The 21,126-nt window shown below is 43.8% G+C and overlaps 1 protein-coding gene across 1 annotated transcript; it reads left to right on the top strand.

The window, feature by feature from the left end:
- The first annotated feature begins 1,731 nt into the window (after window positions 1-1,731).
- Window positions 1,732-21,054, top strand: LOC102692232 (arf-GAP with coiled-coil, ANK repeat and PH domain-containing protein 2). The gene is made up of 22 exons (XM_069197245.1): window positions 1,732-2,568; window positions 2,790-2,847; window positions 4,916-5,035; window positions 5,124-5,177; window positions 6,899-6,957; window positions 7,779-7,962; window positions 9,090-9,134; window positions 9,524-9,619; window positions 10,252-10,326; window positions 10,988-11,091; window positions 11,199-11,250; window positions 11,896-11,996; window positions 12,602-12,713; window positions 13,096-13,289; window positions 13,725-13,794; window positions 14,498-14,592; window positions 15,598-15,674; window positions 17,312-17,493; window positions 17,929-18,038; window positions 18,927-19,037; window positions 19,498-19,559; window positions 20,025-21,054. The coding sequence occupies exons 1-22, from the start codon at window positions 2,516-2,518 to the stop codon at window positions 20,174-20,176; spliced, it is 2,166 nt and encodes a 721-aa protein (XP_069053346.1). The 5' UTR covers window positions 1,732-2,515; the 3' UTR covers window positions 20,177-21,054.
- Window positions 21,055-21,126: the final 72 nt, after the last annotated feature.

The following is a 21,126-nucleotide window of genomic DNA, read 5'->3' as shown; positions in this document are numbered from 1 at the left end:
AAGAATCATCCCCAAACGTTACCAAAAGTTAAAATCATTATTTTTGTTTCAGTAGTGTTAATTGCTTTACACATCAGGGATCGTGGTTATTTGCGAATAATAGCAAGGAAAAAGCTGTATAGGGAGATTTATGAGTTTCAGAATGCATGTCTTGCAGTCCTTTATTTTCCTATTTACCATTTCATATGTTACAATTGTATAACAGTTTGTATGATGTACAGTACGTTCGATCTTTTGCAGTACGGACAGACATTTTAAAACGTTCTTGAGTAACCGTGTAGCATTATGATGATAACATGCATGTAACGTGATGCAACTTTTGGGATACTCCAGTAAAAAAAACCATCGGCTGATGAAATTTGGCAAGTGAACATAGATGAAATAGCAAAAAAATATATAACCATATCCACCCTTCACGTTATCAGCAGGCATCCGCACTACGGTTCAACCATCCACGTGTTTAGCAGTGTACTGAGGCAAACCGTGCGGTCAATTGCGCCTCCGCTGAACAAAATGTTCGGTACTTTTGCAATACAAGCACCACTTGCAGCCAGGCATTAATTGGAAAAAGCGCTAATAGCGAAATTACAAAGGTCTAAGATCAACCTTATAAGAGAGATGTGTGCTGTTATTTTGTAAATATTGTCTAACTTCAGGCAAAAGTACTTATCGTTGTACTGCTACTCATTATCCGTTAAGTATTCAAGTTTAAGTATTCGTTAAGTCATGCATAAATAACTTACAGCTACCTTATATGTCTAAACAGTAAAGCATTGCGGACAGTTCTCAATATGACAATAAAACAAAGTATTGATATGATATACAATATTTCAGGTAACAAAACAGATCTTTAAAAGAGAAACAGAACAGTCTGGACTTGTATCGAAAGATCAATTTAAATTTAAAGTGAGCAATACGTTCCGAATGCATCGTCTGAGGTCTGTCTTTGAAAATTCTGATCATGAGTGTAATTTGCTTTGTTGATGTTATAAACAGCTAGCGTTTTTAATTACAACCCTCACACACCCGAAAGTTACAGAGCTAAGGAAAGTACATTTTTTTTGCCTGAATAATTTATCATATCCGAGCTGTTATTGAAGATTTTTATACAGTCCATGAGCAGACCATGAAGTTACTCGCTTGGCTATAGCGCCACCAAGCAGACAAGAATCGAAACCAATCAATGCAGTAATCTGTAGGAATCCCTGAAAAATACATTTTGTCAATAACACATTCTAACAGTTACAGAAAAAAAAACATTTTCTTTCAAACTAAGAAAACATCAGAAACCTACAGTACAGTATTTGTAATCGAGCGTAAATTCGCTTGCGCGCAGTTTAACGCATTTGATGACTGTGGAATAAATGTTTATAATTACTTCATTTTATATAAAAAAGTATGTCGTTTTCCAAGTCTATACATACGCCTGAGTGTGGAAGATGTACTAGTTTACAGTTGTGACTTCTGCTTTGTGTGTCACGAAAACAGTATTTTCATTAAAGGTATATCATGCAAAATCCAAATGTGTCTTTTGTCGGGGTTCATACACCTGTGTACCCTCGCGTTCGTGTCATCGCTATGTGGAGCTGCTGTCCGCGACGCCGCAGTCTGAAGAACAAAGTTAATTTGATCTTCCACGCCAAAACGCAGCCTTCAAGCCGTAATGGGAACGTGTCACGCAAACCAAGACTGTTACACGCCGTTACCCCCGGATGTTCTTTGAAGCAGTGGCATGAATAACAGGAAACAACTCCCATTCCCAGAGTAAAGTTGTTAGCAGTAGGTTGTGTTGTTGTACTAGTTGGGCTTTCGGTAGGAGATAGAGATACTTTGAATCTATAGAAGTCGCAGCGGAGAGATCAGAGGTTTTTAATCGGTTACATTTCAGCTTTGTGTGTAGCAGGTGGCTTTACTTGCTCGTCTTTAAAAAATGGATTTGCTGCTCGTCGGGGGACGCAGAAAATTTAAATGAAGCGGCTCAGTTGGGAACCTGGCAGATGTCGCTGTCGTGTTACAGGGTTTCACCGTGTTATACGTGTTCCTAGAATTTGCTAAATGATATAAGATCGACTTACGTGCTGTATACGGACTCTTGAAATTGTTATGTGAAAACGAAGGATTTAAAAAAAATGTTCTGGCAGACTAAGGGATAATTTAATCAGGATTGATAAATATTTTTAAATTACAGGTAATTACCGAGTTTAGTGCGGTTTTAAAATAATATTTTGGTTAATGACGTGTTGTGTAATTTGCGTTATGTTTAAAAGATGAATGTACTGGTTTCCAGTGTCGTACATTTACCACTATTCTCATGTTATGGGCTTGGCGTAACGTACGTACAGTATTATTGTAATGATTAATATTATGTGAATGCATAATTTAACATGATCGTGATATGAGTCTCAGGGAAGTGCTCGCTTCAGTTGCAGTAGTTATATCGGACAAGTAACGTCCGGTATTTGTATTAAGAACGGTATTACCCAAACATTAGTTCTTGAGTCGTGAAGTTTACAAAATGGATACGTTTCTGGATTTCGAAGAGTGCATCAAAGATTCGCCGACGTTCAGGTCAGTGAAAGAACATGCGATCATAGAATGACTTTTTGCGCTACGACGCCAGGATGGAGATATATCGATGATGTGATATTTTGTATTTTGAATTTATCTCTACACGCTTCTGCATTAAATCTAAACTGGGGTCACGGTGAAGACGAATGCCGTCAGCAGCGCGCTTGCTGTCAAGGTGCCGATGTGAGTGTCGCCCTTGACTGCTCTGCTCTCGTGTGCAGGAGGACGCTGGACCAGTGCGAGGACGAGGTGGCGGAGCTGGAGAGCCGTCTGGAGAAGGTGAGATGAAGCTCCCGTGCGTCGGACTGGGGCTGGTGATGTCAAGGATATCTCTCAGAGCAGGCAGTTGGAAAGAGCTACACCACCTTAGCGACGTCCATAAGACCCCACCCTGTCACATACTAGTCCGTGTGAGCGTCTTGAGGTGTGCGCTACAGTTTGGGAAACCTTACCTTGCAGGCTGTTATGGAGAATAAATTATATTTTTTTTATCTCCACACTTTGTCAACGGCTTCAGTTCCTTGGCCTTGGCCTCCTGAGCTCCTTGGTGACAATTTAAGCATGACTGAAACAGTTGTTAGAGATGGGATGTGTCTAACATCAGGTTGGTGCTGGAAGTGGTATTGATGGACCAGCAGGTGGCTGGTAATCTTCTCTCTGGACTAGACATACCAAATTGTTGCCTTCAGTAGAGTGGCAGGAAGTAGATGCAGTGCTTTAAATGGTGGTTCCTTGTGTTGGGGGTAACACTATGACTTTTTTATTCCAGCTGAGTTCTTATTCACCGGCTAATTAATTTCAAATTTCTGTTTACTATACATTTTAAAATTTGCTTTCTGCTCTTGAAAGGTCAGATTTGTAATTAGTATGAACCCTGTACCAGATTCTGAGGTCCAGAAGTCACTCAGGTATAATAATAATAATAATAATAATTATTGCTTACACTTATATAGCGCTTTTCTGGACACTCCACTCAAAGCGCTTTACAGGTAATGGGGTCTCCCCTCCACCACCACCAATGTGCAGCATCCACCTGGATGATGCGACGGCAGCCATAGTGCGCCAGAACGCTCACCACACATCAGATATCAGTGGGGAGGAGAGCAGAGAGTAATGAAGCCAATTCATAGATGGGGATTATTAGGAGGCCATGATTGGTTAAGGCCAATGGGAAATTTGGCCAGGACGCCGGGGTTACACCCCTACTCTTTTCGAGAAACACCCTGGGATTTTTAATGACCACAGAGAGTCAGGACCTCGGTTTTACGTCTCATCCGAAGGACGGCACCTGTTTACAGTATAGTGTCCCCATCACTATACTGGGGCATTAGGACCCACATGGACCACAGGGTGAGCGCCCCCTGCTGGCCCCACTAACACCTCTTCCAGCAGCAACCTTAGTTTTTCCCAGGAGGTCTCCCATCCAGGTACTGACCAGGCTCACACCTGCTTAGCTTCAGTGGGTTGCGAGTTGTGAGTTGCAGGGTGATATGGCTGCTAGGTATGCTGTGGGAAGTGTAACCTCTGCAGAACGGAACAATAAAACTTGCCGTGAGTGCGTCCGTTACAGCACCAACCCCCTACTCCATAATGTGAGCGTATCTGATGGTGCCGTGCCCAAAGGGGGCTCTCTTCTGACAGTGCCACTCCCACTGTGGGCGTGTCTCATAGTGCCTTGCCCACCTGTGTCTGTTCATCACGAATCGATCACCTGTTAAAACCTGTTTAGTCAGAAATAAGGCAAGCAAGATGGAAACAGTACCCCATTTGAATTGATGAAACTCAGGACTGAGTGCAGAGACAAGGTTAAACCAGCAAGGGGATCAATTCAAGTCATCAAGTTAGCACCGGAAGTTTAGGGTTCAGCTGGGGCAAAAGCCAGCTAATTTTAGCTTAAGTATTTTTTGCTAAAAAAAAAAAATTGGACAGGAGGAGGAAACCAGAGTGCCTGGAGGAAGCCCACACAAACATGGGGAGAACATACAAACTCCACACAGACAGCACCCCAGGGCCAAAACAACCTAGTGCCCAGGTGCTGTAAGGCAGCAGTGCTAACCACTGTGCCAGAGTGCTGTCCACATTCCAACATGGTTTAATTAACAAAAAGATCATTGTACTTTTATCATATTCTTTAAATTATCCTGTCTCACTGTATTCCTTGAAATTCACCTACAGTACGTGTTGTTGATCGTTTGGTGTGTAGCTTGGTGGATAAGATATGCATGTTGCATCCTTAATCTCGCTGTTTCTAGCCAGCCTTGTGCTTCGTCTTGGAGGCTGGAGACAGCACTGGTCATCCATTGGCCAAGAGAAGACAGTAAATTAATTGGCTTGCTCTTCTGACCAGGTCATGAAGCTGTGCAACAGGATGGTGGAAGCTGGGCAAGAATACAACTCTGCTAATGAGCTTTTCCTTGGAGCTGTGAAAGAGCTTTCCCAGTACCACCAAAAAGACAGCACTGTCACGGTGAGCTGAAGTCTGAGCGAGTGTGGAAGTGCGAGTTGTCACCTCTGTGCATCTATCGGTGGTTGAATTGTCTCCCTCTCTCCCTTAGAACTGCCTGGGCCAGTTCACTCAGGGACTACAAGAAATGATCCATTTCCACACGGTGAGTCTGTGAAACATTGAGCTGCTCTGTGGGTGTGGGAGATGTTTTGAGAGTTGACCAAGGTTTGCCCAGATCTTAGGTGCTCTTTCTGTAGTGGGCTGATGTGAAAACATTTGATGGTCGTCATTAAGATCTGCTAACATGGCTGTGGCTATCAGGACTAAAGTGCTTTGAATGGAAAGTCCAGAAAACTGCTATATAAGTGTAAGGATATTATTATTATAAACAACTTCTGCTATAATCCCACCACAGGACCTCTGTTTTACATCTTCTCCAAAGGACAGAGCACAAGTGTACTGTACATACTGTAGGTCTGCTTAACAGCAACTAACCAAAAGATAGTAGTATATTCAGGGTATAACGCTGCTGGTCTGTGCAACAGCTCAGGCTTGAACCTTGAACCTCCTGGTTACATGCCCTTCTTCTGTAGTACTAAGCCCTTAGCATCACTGAATTACAGCAAGGTGCTTTTACAGTATAATGCAGTGTGCAGGAGCAGAACTAGGATCGGCACATTATTGAGCAATGAATTTTGAATGACCTTTTGAAACTAATAGTATGGCTACAGTGCTTTAAGATTTGCAAATTCAATATTTTTTAGAACGTAAAAATATGAAAGCATTCTATACCAAGCCACTACCGCAAAACATATTTTTTATAGCTAAAAAACAGAAGATATTCAGTAAATTATTCTATGGTTAACACTTAGATGAAGTCTTATGACCTCTGGCCATATTTGGAAAGTGATCGTCTAGTGTTTTGTTAAACTAAGCCAGCATAGCAAACTAAATTTATCTTAAACTAAGCCATTGTCTTTAAAGCATGAATATCTTTCAACAGCATTTTGTACACAGCACAAATATTAATGTTGTAAAGTCTTTGCATCATATAATATTGCCATGGTTCATTTTGTTGTGTGTTTTTCACATCTGGCCTTGCAGCTACAAACCCTGCAACCGCACACGGGGGAGAATGAGGAAGTGGAGGGCAGACTCTTCCCATCCTAGAGTCATTCCCCTTTTTTCTCTTTATTTGTATTCATTTCCAACAAAGGTCCACTCCCCTTTTAACACAGCCCCAGCCGATATGCTCATCCCTGATTGGAGGCGAGGTACTGATGGTATCGAGCCACTCGGGAGCCTTCTGCAGCATGTTCAGAGCTCAGATGCTCAGAGATGAACCAAAACCCCTGAGAGCATATATCTCCCATTTTAGCTTCCTTTCCCTGGCTTCCTATCGACGTCAGAATAACATTCAAAATACTGCTCACCTTTGAGAGCTTGAATGGTCTGGCTCCTGACTACATCAGGAAACTGTTAACCCCTCCGTATGCCTACATGTTGTTCTTGCTCTTCAGACTTTCAGTTCCCAGCACAAAGCTCTGAACAGTGGGAGACCCTGGGAGACGGAGCTTCGTGTTCTGTTGCTCTAAAACTGTAGAATGAACTTCCAGCCCATATCTGATCGTGCAAGTCAAGTCAGCACATTCAAATCCCGTTCTAAACCCATTCGAATCTTCCTCACTTAGAATTGTGTTTACTGTATGCTCTATTGCCGTCTGTCGTTTTTGCCCTTGACTTGTAAAACGCATGACTTTGACATGACAAAGACTAAAGACTGTAAGGACAGGGTTTTGTGCACGGCGCCATATAACACAAGGATTATTATTAAAGTGAATGTGTGGCTGTACAGTCTTGTTAACACATCCTTGGTTTCACCAGATGCTGTTTGACCAGGCGCGGAGATCCATCACCCAGCAGCTGCAGAGCCTTCTTGTGCAGTATGTACGATCTCACGGTGGTCTGAGGGGACTTACTCACACCCCCAGCACTGACGATTGCACTTGAACCTATTCTATTCCATCCAGTCTGCACTAACTCCCTGCGGCACTCTATGCAATGCACATCTGCAAGTTAAATCTAAATTATATTACAGGAGAAAAAACCCAACCTGGAATACAGTAGATGCTTTACTTTTGGGGTAGCACGAACCTTTCATATTTTACAGTGCCGCTGTGCTTTAAGAGCACAGTTAGCATTATCAGCTTGTTTGCTGCTCTGTCTTTGGATGTCTTCCCAAAAAGATTTACAGTAAGTAGAAAGTTGTCTTGTGTATTATATAAGCTTGGCTGTCTGAAAAGAGGGAATGGTAGCGACAGGGAACAGCAGCAAGAGTCTGGAGAGGCCAGGGATGAATGAATAGAGATGGAGCCACAGGCTTGAGCACGTATACTGTATTAGTGAGAGAAGTTCACTTGTGCTACGAAGAGAGGACTGTGTGAGTAGGGAGCTGCGTCAGCATGTGTGCATGGCAAAGAAACGGGTAAAGGTTTATTCCGAATCGTTGTGTTTATTTTATATACCTTTCGGCGTGGAATGAACCTTTACCTGTTCCAGAAAGAGGTCTGTATATGTGTCTCTCCGTGTAGCTCTAAGCACAGTTCTTGGTTGACGAGGGCTGAGTGTGCCGTTGGCGGAGGGGACTGGATTGTCTGCGAATGCCATCGCACTGCTCCTGCCCGGCTGAGCTCCCCTTGTTGAGCAGCTGCCCTCGGCGAGTGGCACTGGGGGCGGCCTAACGCTGACCGCTGCCGCCCTCTAGGGAGCTGCCCCAGCTGCGGGAGACGCGGCGGGACTTCGTGCGGATCGGGGAGGACCTGGAGACAGCGGGGGCGAAGAGCGCCCAGGCGTCCCGTCACAGAGCCCTGGACGCGGAGAAGGCGAGCCACCTGCTCCTGGCCACGCGCAAGTGCTTCCAGCACTTTGCCCTGGACTACTGCCTGCAGGTAGGCCCACTGTCCTGAGTCTCGCCACCAGCCCGATCTTAAACGAGCCATCGTGAGCGCAGGAGAGGCACTGTGTGTGGCCGGCAGGGTTGTCTAGTAACCCACTGAAGCTCAGCAGTGTGAACCTGGTCAGTACCTGAATGGGAGACCTCCTGGGAAAGCTAGGGTGACGGGGAAACCATATGTAAAAAGTCCTTTGCTGTCCTTCAGATGAGATGTAAAACTGAGGTCCTGACTCTCTGTGGTCATTAAAAATCCCAGAGTGTCTCTTCAAAAGAGTAGTGGTGTTACCCCGGTTTCCTGGCCAAATTTGCCATTGGCCTTTACCAATCATGGCCTCCTAATAGTCCCCTTCTATGAATTGGATTCATCAATCTGTTCTCCTCCCCACTGACAGCTGCAGTTTGTGTCGTGTCGTATTGTGGTTTTCATTCCAGCCGGTCTCTTAATCACCAGAGCTACTAGGTGTTGGTGCTTGATCTCCTTGGTTTGTTTTTGGTACTCAAGCCTTGGTTTCAAAGCTGAGGTACTACCAAATTCAGCATTCAGCACTTTATCCCATCTCTCTTCTAACATGCTAATTAAGAATTTGCTCAGTTATTTGTGATTTAAGACCTCATACTGGGTGTTCAGTAGACGATGAACAGAAACAAATGAGAATATACTGAGCACTCCCACACAGAGGGACTGCAGGTTAGGGAACGCAAGCCAACAGGATGTTAATGTTTGCTCTTGGATCATAGGTTTAATATCTTCTCAGCTCTGTCATATTTACTCTATTCCTGCAGATCAATATGGGTGTGTTCATGATTAATGTCACAAGCAAGATATTGCATATATCAGCAAGTAAAAGTTATGTATTTGGCAAATACCTATTTGATATAGACTGTATATAGTAATAACAACAATCAAAACTATAATTAGCAAACATTTAGCTTACAAAATATTGAAATACCCTGCAATTTAACAGGAGCGTTTTGTGAATTTTAGACAAAAGTGTGCTTGTGTTTTTGCTGTTTCCAAAGAAAATTGTGTTGCCTGTTCAGTTTATCTGGTGAACGTTTTCAGATGTATTCTATTAAAAGAAAATATTGGTAAATGTGTGTTTTTGTGGCTTGTTTTTCTAGCTGAATAATTTTAAGACTCAACAGAAGGTGGATGTCTTGAATTCGGTGAGTATACTTTTCAAAGACATCTGTCCTGATGCACAAACAGCAGATGAAGGCTGTGAAGGAGTCTCCAGCAGTCAGAGGCAAAGGAACAGTCTTGCAAAAGATAGGACACAAATGAGAGTAGGCTGTTCAGCCCATCCAGCCTCTAATTGGTTTTCGGAATCTTACATTTAATAGAGGTTTGAATTATATTAAAGGTCTAAAATTTCTTGGAATGGTTTTGCCGCCCTTCTTATGAATTGAGTGCTACATTACCTATTCTCTGATATATGGATTTATGTATCCTTGTCTTTCTAGAACCTGAAACACTTCTGCTTCATCTTTGCTAAAAGTCTTGTCATTTTTGCATTCCACGCATGGGGCTTATTGAAAGTTCTCTGCTGTTTCAGATCTTCTCCTATTTCCATGCCCAGTACACCTTTTTCCATCAAGGCTATGATCTCCTCAAAGACCTGGAGCCAGCCATGAAGAAGATGGCCACCCAGGTAAAAGAGTTCAGACTGAGGTGGTGCAACATTTTCTTGCCATGCTGGGGGGGAAATGGAGAGAAAATGACCAAAATATTGCCAGTTGAACTGGCACGTTTGAGCACTCTTCTTCTTCTTCTGTGGGGCTGATTGAAAATATTTCTCCGTCATTTTTGCATAGATCTGGAAGAGCCCTAGCTGCCCAACCTCAGTGTCCGATCTCTCTAACAGTCAGTGCTGCTCTTTGTCGGTCGCAAAATAGAGAGGTTAATGAGGAAGCTGGTTTGCTTTGTTGCACTGCTATTAAAACAATTCTTGTGATAAAGATCAGCCGGAGAGAGAAGATGGGTACTTCTCTTGATTGGTTAATTGCTCATTCTGCATCGGTCAGAGCCCAATCCATAGCGAAAATACTTGTGCTTCTTTCACTTCTAGAGTCTTCATTAGCTTAACTTTTGACTATTGACTATTGTTTTATTTCACTTTCAATATGGTGAAAGAGAATGGAGGTTGTTGCAGTCCTTAGAGTATTTGAGAAGGAGCTGTACGCCATGAAGAGAGATTATTGTCTCCTATGGACTGTCCTGGGCTGACCAGGTGTGATAGGAGAGCTGTCTGACTAGGTTCCCTTTATGGTTTTGTGCTGACAGCTGGCCCAGCTCTCCATGGACAGCACAGCCAAACGGAAGGAGATGGAGAACAACCATCTACTAGTTCAGCAAAGGGTGAGTCCCACACTTCCCACTGTCCTTCCCATATAGACTAGGGGGGAACTTCTGAAGGTTGGGACACCATTTCTCATCTTCAGAGAGGTTTCCTTGAGAAGCAGCTGACATGGTAAGAAATGGTTGTTGGAACCGAGAAAAGATAATAAGAATTTACCAGAAGAACTTTACTGTCCTAATGATTTACTGTCCTAATGATTCCTTTTTTTACAAAATATCAATCCAGCCACTTTTGCAGACATTGCACTACTATATAATCTTCAAACTCAACCCAGGTGGGTGACATGCTTGAATTGATCAGCTAACAGCTAACAAGATGAGTCCAATGGCTCCCTTTTATTTCTAATAGTAACCGTGGGTATATACAATGTCTGTTTTCAACTGAAAAACTTTAAGGAATCATTGAACTGTCATTCTCATATCTTTTGCATGATTGAAAATAATTAATACTGTCAATTAAAGATGGTTTAATGGGGAGCAGCATCTGTGTGTGTTGGCAGCAAAGGAACATTTAAAGGTTAACTCCACCCTGCACACACCTGTAGAAGGCTCTATAGCCATGTTAAAAAATGTTCAAAACCCGTAGGGTCGTGGCTGTTTGAGAGTAGGAACACTGGTGAAGAGTTTCCCATGATGCCTTGACGTGCTTTTTGTTTCCCAGGATGCCTCAGGGGAGGCTGTGGTGGCCAATAGCCCTGGGACTGGAGTGATCATAGAGGGCTACCTTTTCAAACGTTCCCGGAGAAAGAGTAAAACCTGGAAGAGGTAGGAACCGATCGATCAGTCTCCCACATTAATGAAACAAGGTATTTTGGATCTAAAGAGCAATTTTGTGTAATCAAAATGTGCGTTTGTTTTCCTTCTCTTTTCAGATGCTGGTTCTCCATAGAAAACAATCAGCTTGTGTACACAAAATCTCACAAGGTAAGGCTTTCTTCCTGATCTGTTTCCTAGGTGAACAAAGTCTTGTAAGATTCCTTTGGTCTACAGATGTCTGAAGTTAACTTGCGAGTTAACTGTTAACCATCCATCTACCAACCACCCCATCCAATTCAGAGCTGTGGGGGTGCCGGAGCCTTTCCCAGCAAGCAGCGGGTGCAAGGCAGAATACAACCTGGACAGGACACCAGTCCATCGCAGGGCAGACAGACACAACCTCACCCTCACCCTCACCCTCACACTCACACTCACACCAGGGCCAATGTTCCCAAAAGTCACTGTTTTTGGACCGTGGGAATAAATTAGAACATCTGGAGGAAACCCACACAAATGCATGGAGACCATACAAACTCCACACAGAACACAGCACCCCTGGAATTGAACCCAGGACTCTGGGTTGCTGCAAAGGCACCAGTGCCAACCGCTTTGCCACCCTAAATGCCACACACCAAATAATAGTTGAAAAATATTTACATGAAATATTGCTCCATTTATTTCCAATTCCATCTTATCTGAACCTGCTGTGGTCTTACACCTTGTAAAAGTAAAACCAGCTGTCTTCAGCTGGTTCCGACCGGCAGAAGGGTTACTGCAGAATTTGCTCATGGTGATGCATCATTGTTGCTTCAGGAGGAAGCCATCGTCATGATGGAGGATTTGAGGCTGTGCACCGTGAAGTCGCTGGACAACATCGACAGGCGCTTCTGCTTTGAAGTCGTATCAGTTCACAAGTGAGTCCTGCTTAGAATTTCCTGTTTTTTCCTTCGACATGCAGTTATCTCAAACCCACCAAAACCCGTGGTCTAGAGCAGGGGTTTTCAGCCTTTTTGACATGGGCCCCCCAAGCCAAAACCCATTGAGAAAACAATGCGAACACCCTCGTCACGCTCACTAACACAACATAATTGATATTCTGTATACATACACGCATTTCAGCACCTTTCATTAATTTGCTTTAACAGTTTCTCATTCACCGCTGTTGTTATTTTTAGCAGTAAGACACCAGTCCATTTTTAAGTTTGTAATCGTGGTATAATGCGAAGTCGCAATTCTGCTGTAGCCTTCGCCAGCGAGAATAGACGGCAGGCAGCCTGTTTAGCCAGTGACATGAGCCAGATTGCAACACCCCCCTCTAGTGGATGAATAGTGAATTGCTATTAACGACTGAAACAACATGTTCGCTGCAGTTTTTTCTTTCTTTTTCATTTTACATGCGTGTTTGTGCCAAAGTGTCTTGTAATCTCGCGCCCACCCTTGACACTGGCGTGCCTCCCAGGTTGAAAACCCGTGGTCTAGAGCACTAGTCATGTAGGCCGTCTGCATGTTTGTCCCCCAGGAGCTGTGCCCTGCAGGCGGACTCTGAAGAGCTGAGGCGGGCCTGGATCAGTGCCGTCCAGGGCAGCATTGACATGGCCTACCGCCAGAGAGCCGAGTCCGGTCACACACAGGTATGAGCTGTTCGGCAGCGTGCTTGCCACTGTGCTGTTGGCATGTTTGTTTCCCTGATGTAGAATTTCTGTTTGTTACATTGTAGACCACAGAAACCCAGATTAATTAAAGGTTTGGTGAAGGTGATTGTATCAGTATTAAGTCAATAATTGAAGCTTAGGGAAAAAATATAACCTTATAGCCAAAAAAATCATATACATAGGCCGTTTACATCTTTTTGATTTTGTTAGAATCTGTAGTTTGTTTTTCCAACACACTTGACAGGAATGGTCACAGCCCCCATAGGCAGCTCTGTCGATCTGTCTCAAACTGGTGGAAACTGGAATTCACCGTGCCGTTGCTCCCTGTCCCGCTCTTCCTGTCCTGCTCTCCTGCTTCCAGGCGGCGCTGAGCCCCCCATCCCCCCAGATACGGCCCCAGCAGCAGGGCCAGGCTGCTCCGAGGCCTGCGGTCATGGGCGTCGCCCTGGAGGGTGCTGGGAATGGGCAGTGCTGTGACTGCGGCGAGCTCGAGCCACGCTGGGCCAGCGTCAATCTGGGCATCACGCTCTGCATCGAGTGTTCGGGCATTCACAGGTACCCCTTCTCCGACTCGGCACCTGCGGGGGTCATATTCCCGTTTGGTGGAGAGGGAGGTTATCTAAAGAAAACCAAGTTAAAGTTTAATTTATTTCAACAGTAAAATATCAGCTGAAGGCTTACGAAGGCTTCCGCTTATTTTGGATATATCAGATGTTCTGTTTAGCCACCAAAAGATGAAGCACAAAACGTCATCTTTGCAAAGCAAATTGCAGTTCAGCGTTTTCAATCCTGAGAGAACCTGTCCTGTGAGGCTTGTCACTGGAAACTTGTTGCTTTTTTTTAGATAAAAAGAAACTGTAGTGTGCTCTATCTGCTCTCTACATATTTGGATGCTTGAAAACTGTTGCTGATGTCTCCTCTGCTAGACTCCTAGTCAGACACCTTGGGCTAATAATTAAGATTTATAACGGTGGCTGTCTCTTGTCACAGGAGCCTGGGGGTCCATCTATCCAAAGTGAGGTCACTGACTCTGGACACCTGGGAGCCTGAGCAGCTGAAGGTAATGGAGCTATTCATCTCAGCAGCCTTTAAGTAATTCATTTGTCTAATCATGAACACATTTCACAGTAATTGTAGGCTTTTTTCACTATCCATCAACCTTTATGAAAAATACAGGAGTCTGTAATAGTTAAGAAAGCAAAACTGACGTATTTCTTTAAGGGAATATTCCCAATTCAGGCAATATTCCCAATGCATTTTGGGAAATAGGGACCAGAAATGTGGAATATATAGCAAACCAACATACAAAGGGGAGTTTATCCCTGTAAGAACAAAGTAAATATAAATAAATAACTTAAACTTTGCTCATGCGACTTAAAGAGAGAGGCTGTTCCCATGTAAGATTGTGTTCTTCACAATATTTTTAATTTCTGGAAGAAAATAATCCACAAAGAACCTATGTTCCTGAGTTTCGGTGCCTTGAAAAATAGCGTGGAATTGATACGTTGAATTCCACAATTCATCAACAGTGTATAGCTGGGCAACTTATAGCCGGGACTGCATGTATCTTTATTCGCCTTGGGGTTAAACAATGATAGTAAGTCGTCCTTATTTTTCCTGAAGTAGGGATGCCAAAAACTAGACATAAGGTTGACCTCTAGGCATGAACTGGTTTAGAAATGGCAAGTATCTCAGGTGAGAGTGTTGAAACTGGGATGGGGTGTGCTGAGTGCCCGTGTCCTGCTCTCTCTCCTCTCGTGCAGGTGGTGCGCGCCCTGGGCAACGACGCCATCAATCGGATCTACGAGTCACGTCAGGAGGAGGAGGGGAGAGTGAAGCCCGGCGCCAGCAGCTCACGGTAAACAGCCATCTGAAACTCAATTTAATTTATTTTATATAGCGCCTTTCACAACAAGGTGGCCCCAAGGTTCTTAACAAAGCCAGTGACCATCCATGTTGTAAATGCAGAACAGAAAAGACCAGAAGACAACGGAGGGGAGGAACCAAAAACTCCTTAGTAAGGAGAAAAAAAACCTCTAGGGGTCCGAGGTCAACTGGCTGCCCAACCCCTTTGGGCACGCTAACATTATACAATTAAAAACAAAGGGAATAAATGAGTGAGGGTATTAATCCATCCATCATGTCTTCTGTATGTCAGTACTCCATGCAGAACTCAGTAGACCAGCAAAATCCTCCTAAACCATAGCTATATTCACGATGTCCCTCTTGGATCTATGGCAGTGATGCAGCATCCAAATCAGACATCCGGACATGTGGGGAGGAGAATAGGATAGTTTGGTCAGAACAGATGTATCTACCTGGTGGGCCAACACACAGACACACGGTGGCATGTACAGCTGCATCAGCAGCCATGGTTGCAGCAGGCTATGATGTAAGGAGTGAGTAGGCTAGGTTGAAGTAATAGGTTTACTGAAACTGCACCACCTTCTGCACTGGCTAAGCACTGGGACGTCCTTGATTGATGCAAGAAATGAAGCAGTGGCCTTTGGTAACGTCACTTGTCAAACACCTCTGAGCAGTGTGATAGTGATGTTGAGTTTCGGTCATGGCCCAGTCAACACCAGGTTGTTTAACTCGTTTCCAGACGATGGTTTTAGAATTAATCGATGGTATGCCCTTGGTAAGTTCCTTTGTATTCATGCTTTCAGATGTTTTGAGTGAGCAAGTATTACATTGTTTATGAGGTGCTTGTTGTCTCCAGTATAATAAGACATTTGTATATGTATTTCATTCAGTGTTTTTATTATTTTGCAAGTATTTTCTTTGCAGGCCAGCAGCATTTCAAAATGCTTTCCAGAGCCCGAGATGTTCAGGAGATTCAGAGTGTTGCTCTCTCTTTCAGGCAGGAGAAGGAGGCCTGGATCAAGGAGAAATATGTGGAGAAGCGGTTTGTCTGGAGAGCTGTTTCCGCAACCTCAGGTAGGCTGAAAACATTGATGCTGTTTAGTTCATAAAGTCTTTACTTCATTTACAAATCTCATATTCTTTTCTGAAACTATTTAGCAATAAGACAGTTTGGTTATCTGATGGGAGAAGATTTATATTACTTAGCCATGTTGTCTCTTGATAGAAGTGTACCAGAAACAGTGTTGCCACTTTGTAGCACACTCTTCAGATCTCAAAAGTTAAGCAGGGCAGAGCTGGTCAGTAGTGGCATGGGAGACCCCTAAGGAAAACCATGTTCCTGCTGTGAGTGGCATCAGTGGACCAGTAGGGGGCGCTCTTCCCCTTGACCAGAATTTCCCATCCAGTGACCCAGCCTTGGGGGGCAGGAGGACTGTGGTGTAGAGATTCTGTCCTATGGATAAGCCTTTGACTTGATCTGTTTAATCCCTACAGATTTTGAGCCACTTTTTGGAAGATTATTGGTGCTATCCCTGATGGCCTGGTGAAATTCCACTCTGGCTTCTATAATATTTCCTCCCTAACATTCCCACTAAATTCAATTAATGAAGTAAATTGTCACTTTTCCACCTGATCGCCTGAGTAGTGGGGCTGCTGGTACATTATGGCTGCTGTGTTTTACCAGGTGGATGCTGAACTCCAGTTATAGGCCAGTGGGTCCCCTCATGTATGTGGAGCCCTCTGAGATCCTTTGTGATGAAATGTGCTGTATACATGCAATTAATTACGTTTTTGAAAAATGATGAGGGTGACGGTACTCCTCCTTTAATTGCTTTCACTGAAACAGCATTACAAATGTTTGTTATTCTCTGGTTTCAACCGAGCCTTCTTCTGCTATACCTGAAAGCTCTGGAATTCTGCCCCTAGGGATATCAGAGAGTCAGCTTCCCTCAGTTCTTTCATGTATAGACTCAAAACCTTCTTTTTTAGACGGGCTTTTATTTAACTGGTTCTGTGTCTGCCCCTTTGCTTTCCTTCTGTATTCCAAACCCTCACTGTAACTGTTCAATTCTCCTATCTCCTTTAACTGTACAGTATATCTTTTTTTTCTGTAAAGAGTTTTAGTAGCCACTTTTAAAGGAGCTATATGAAATGAAGTTTATTATTCTTAATCAAAATGGTATTTTTGAAAAGCTGTTTATACAGATGGATTATTTTTGGCCATCTTCACTCAATTCAAGTACAATAATGGAGAACCTGGTAATTTTTGTGTAACTTGAGCTCAGCATTGGGTTATCCCAAGGACCAGCACTAACCAGTGCTAGTGCAGTACACACTATCAACAAACACACCCATTCACTATGTAAAGTAACGTTATGTGTTTATGTGCGTTTTCATTTTACATCAGTACTTAGTTTAAGTGATTCACCTACTGTCATTAATAATTCAGTCGGTCTCAGTCTCATCCTGTGATTGTTCCGATGAGCAATGCAACCGGATGCCTGTCTCTTAACTCTTCAACATCTTTGTCATTAAATCATTAAATCCCTGCTGTGGGTGTGTTCGGTTGTCACCCAGCATGATGCTGTTGTTGAGTTCACCAACTCAGGCTGCAGGCAGCAGTGTGGGTTTTGGGAAAAATGGATGCAAGGTTTGTCTAAAGCCTTTGGAAATAACTGTCTGAAGCGCAGGGGCTTGTTTGTCTGGCACAGAGATGGGCCAGTCGGAGCGCCCAGGTGAAGGCGAGAGGGAGAGAGTGGGGCTCATGCTGTACCAGGCCGCACAGCAGGGAGACCTGGTCACCATGGCGACAGCACTGGCCCAGGGGGCCGAGGTGAACTGGGCCAATCCAGAGGAGGAGGGCAGGACGGCTCTGATTGCTGCCGCCTGTGGGGTGAGAGCACAAACATCTGGAGCGTTGTGTGATGGGGTGGGCTGCCAAGGCTTGGGTCGTTTCATTATTTAGAGTTGCGGGGCTGAAGTAAAACAGGCATATGCTCAGTGCTAAGAGCAAGGCAGTAAGCTATCCCAGCAGCTGTTGTCAAACCATTTGTGTGCTGAAGCATGGGTAGGCTGGGCAAAGAGTACTGACAGTGTTAATAGTATGTTATTCTGCGTGGAGTGTTTTGAAACAGGCCAAATGGCCTCCTCTCGTTTAGAACTTTTCTTTTGTAATCTTATTCGTTGTTATCAAAGGTCTTGATAAAATAGTTAAAGAATAGAAAGTACCAAGCGTCCTCAGCGTTGTCGCTGTCTGTGTGCTGGGCCTGAGCCTCCGCAGTGCTGTCCGGAGGAGCGCCACCATCATGCAGCTGCGCTGTCTCCACAGGGCTCCCTGGTGGCGTGCGAGTTCCTGCTGCAGAACGGCGCGAACGTGAACCACAGGGACCAGCGGGGCCAGGGGGCTCTTCACGTCGCCACCTTCTGGGGCCACACTGGGTACGGTGCCGATTGTACACGCCTTGCAAAGTCCGGCCCACGTCGGCAAGACATCAACATCTCTGTGGGACGATTCATTGATGCAAACATTGTGCCAGTGCAAACAGGCTTGGGACACGTCTGCAGTGCCCTCTAAATGTGCTGGGACATGTAGCAGGTTCTGCCTTGAGGTAGTGTCACTACAAGGATTTGCGTACAGAAACCCGTAATAATTTTAACGGATGAGACCAGGATAAACCACTACTGAAGGGATGGGAAGTAAACTAGGAATGCCTTTCATCACTGGTGGTCAAAATGGACCCCTTTTACAATGTCCTGGTTTGTGGTCAAGTCAGAACATGGTCTTTATCAGGGAGGCCCAACTCAGACACATAGCTAAGGCCTAACACAGAGGAGCTGAGTTGTGCCAGGGTTACAGAACCCAGGCAACAGCAAGTCTTTCATACTACTTAATTTTTAAAAGTAAAAATAAGCCTTTCTACTGCAGACGTATTTTACAGGATACTTTTTTGTGAAGTTACGGATTATCGAAGTGCTCCCATAACCACAGCGGGTATGGTCCTAACTAGTGTAGCTAAGGAGTGTTACTGCTAAATCCAACATTACTGTTGTAAGGAACAGGAAACACTTTCTCTGTCTCTTGTAGAGCTGATGTGTTTCTGAAATGCGTGTGAGCATTTTTGTCTGTGTGGGACTAAAAACCACATTTTATAATTATGTCTGCCATTACAACAGAGGCTTTTTTCTTCATGTACAATAAAATAACTAAATATCACTTTCCAGACTATGGGCTAGAATTCCAAGTGAGTTTTGACAGTGGGTTGTCTTGAGTGGTGGGCAGGCATCTGTGAAATCTCCTTTCTCGGTTTTCCCCGTGTTTCCCTGCAGGCAGGTGTGTCTTTTTCTGAAGAAGGGAGCCAACCAGTACGCTGTAGATGAGAGAGGAAAGGATCCTCTCAGCATTGCCATGGAAAACGCACAGGCAGACATTGTTACACTGTGAGTGATCTCTTCACTTCCTGTCGGAGGACACATGCGAAGATGGGAAATTTGGATTTTGTGAAAGTAAAATTGCTTTGTCACAGCCAGTTGTGGCAGTGTGCTGCTTTGCATGCATAAATTATAAGCAGATATTATGAGTTCTTTGAAAGTAGGTCATATACAAATGTCTCAGATACCAGTTTTGTCAGATACTGTTGTAGTGGGTTCCACAATTATGAAACGGGCAGACATGACCCGGAGCTGTGATTCAGACTAATGGAATATCCCTACATGACTTTATTACTTAAGCAGTGGCCTGTGGCATGCAAATGAAAAAAGTACACTACCACAAATCTTTCTGCAAAGCTGGAGTTAATCATTATTGTCATTTTATTGGCATGTACTAAACTGCAAATTAGATGAAGTTTTAATTTTTTCCTTGGAGATACTGATATGTGTTTCTGTTTTTGTGGTGGAGGCTTAGGATGGCTCGCATGAATGAAGAGATGAGAGATTCGGAAGGCTTCTATGGAGCCATGGGTATGAACCAGATTTAAGTTGTTAAATCTGTGACCATTATTTAAACTGGGAATCAATAATGCAACAGCACTTTCACCATTCTGTTCTGTTCCTACACTCTGACAGGGACACTTTTCAAGAAACCTCTTTTCCTACTGTTTGTTTTTACTTCCAATATTCCTGCTAAGCTTCTGAAACTTTGGCCTGGAATGAATCACACCTCCAGCTCGAGCAAGCGCCTTACCTGGTTGAACCACTCAGGAGCCCCTATAAAGCGTCTAAAAATAAAAATATGTACCTTTCAGTAGACCTGGCAGCACGGTGCCCTACCACACAGTTAGTTTAGGGTAGTCTTCCCAGACATGGTTTAGCGCTGTGCTGACTTCCACTGGTAACTTTGAAACATGATCATAATTAACCTAGAAACTGTGCTCGTCTGGTCTGGAGAGCCATTGCCTACAAGTCGCTCCTGTGATCTGCTTCCAGGTGACGACGAGACCTTTCAGGACATCTTCCGGGATTTCACCAACATGGCGTCCCATGACCCAGAGAAGCTGTCCCGTCGGACATTTGGGAGAGAGAAAGAAGAGGAGGCCAGCGAGGGGCTGGGGCCTGGGCAGGGGCAGGGAGAGGGCTGAAGTCTGTTAGTGCCGTCTTCTGCACTCTAGAATGAAGAATGCAAGAGCACCCCCTCTAGATGGAACCAAGAAATATGTAGTCGCCAGTCCTTACTAAATTTCTCCCGCTGAGATATGAAGCAGCAAAGATCCTGCTGCACATGGTCCATCACTATATACTGTATTAACCCTGATACATCAACTTGAAAAGATCAACATTTCAGTAGAAAACTATTTATTTTTTACCATGCAAAATACTGTAATGTCGATATAGACTGAAAACCACTAAATGTTGTTATTTTTTTAATGCTTAGAACTTTTTCTTATTATTACTTTCCTAAAAATATACTAATTCAGTTTCATTTTTAAAAATAATGAAGAAGGCTGTTTTCTGGAAGCACCTGTCCATTTTTAAGGATTTAACATATATAAAGGGAGACGACTAAGGAAAGCAGCAGGTTACTGATGACAGTAGAAGAGAGTGGGGATTGCTTCTTCTTGTGGCCAGTATTGACATTTAAGAGTCCTACTGAAATTAGCCAGATGTTCTGCATTCTGTGTAGGCTGTCAGGCTCTTAACTGCAGGGAGCTCTCTTGACAAGAAGCAATCTGCACTCTACTGTAAATGTCACAATAAAAATGCAGTGGATCACCAACTGAAGAGCAAATTGTACTGATGAAGAGAAAGCATGTTTTGAAACTCAAAGTTTTAATAAAAGTCTATTTTTCTAACATATTTACATTTCAGCATCTGAGAAGAAAAAACAACTTTTCCCTGTTAATGTGTGCTATCCTTCACAGAGCACTCAAGGCGACAATAAACGATTCCTCTGGACTAGCTCAAAGATCTCTGTATTTACTGCATTTAGCTTGAAAATTAAATTAGCGGGGTGAGTCTATGTTTTTGCAGTGTCTCATTTACATAAAGACCCCAAGGGGAAGCAGTAGGGCAACCATTACAGCGATTACAG

Source organism: Lepisosteus oculatus, chromosome 13 (genome assembly GCF_040954835.1).
Source record: "Lepisosteus oculatus isolate fLepOcu1 chromosome 13, fLepOcu1.hap2, whole genome shotgun sequence".
Taxonomy (NCBI): Eukaryota; Metazoa; Chordata; class Actinopteri; order Semionotiformes; family Lepisosteidae; genus Lepisosteus; species Lepisosteus oculatus.
Note: the sequence above shows the minus strand (reverse complement) of the source record. Positions and strands in the feature narration are given on the sequence as shown.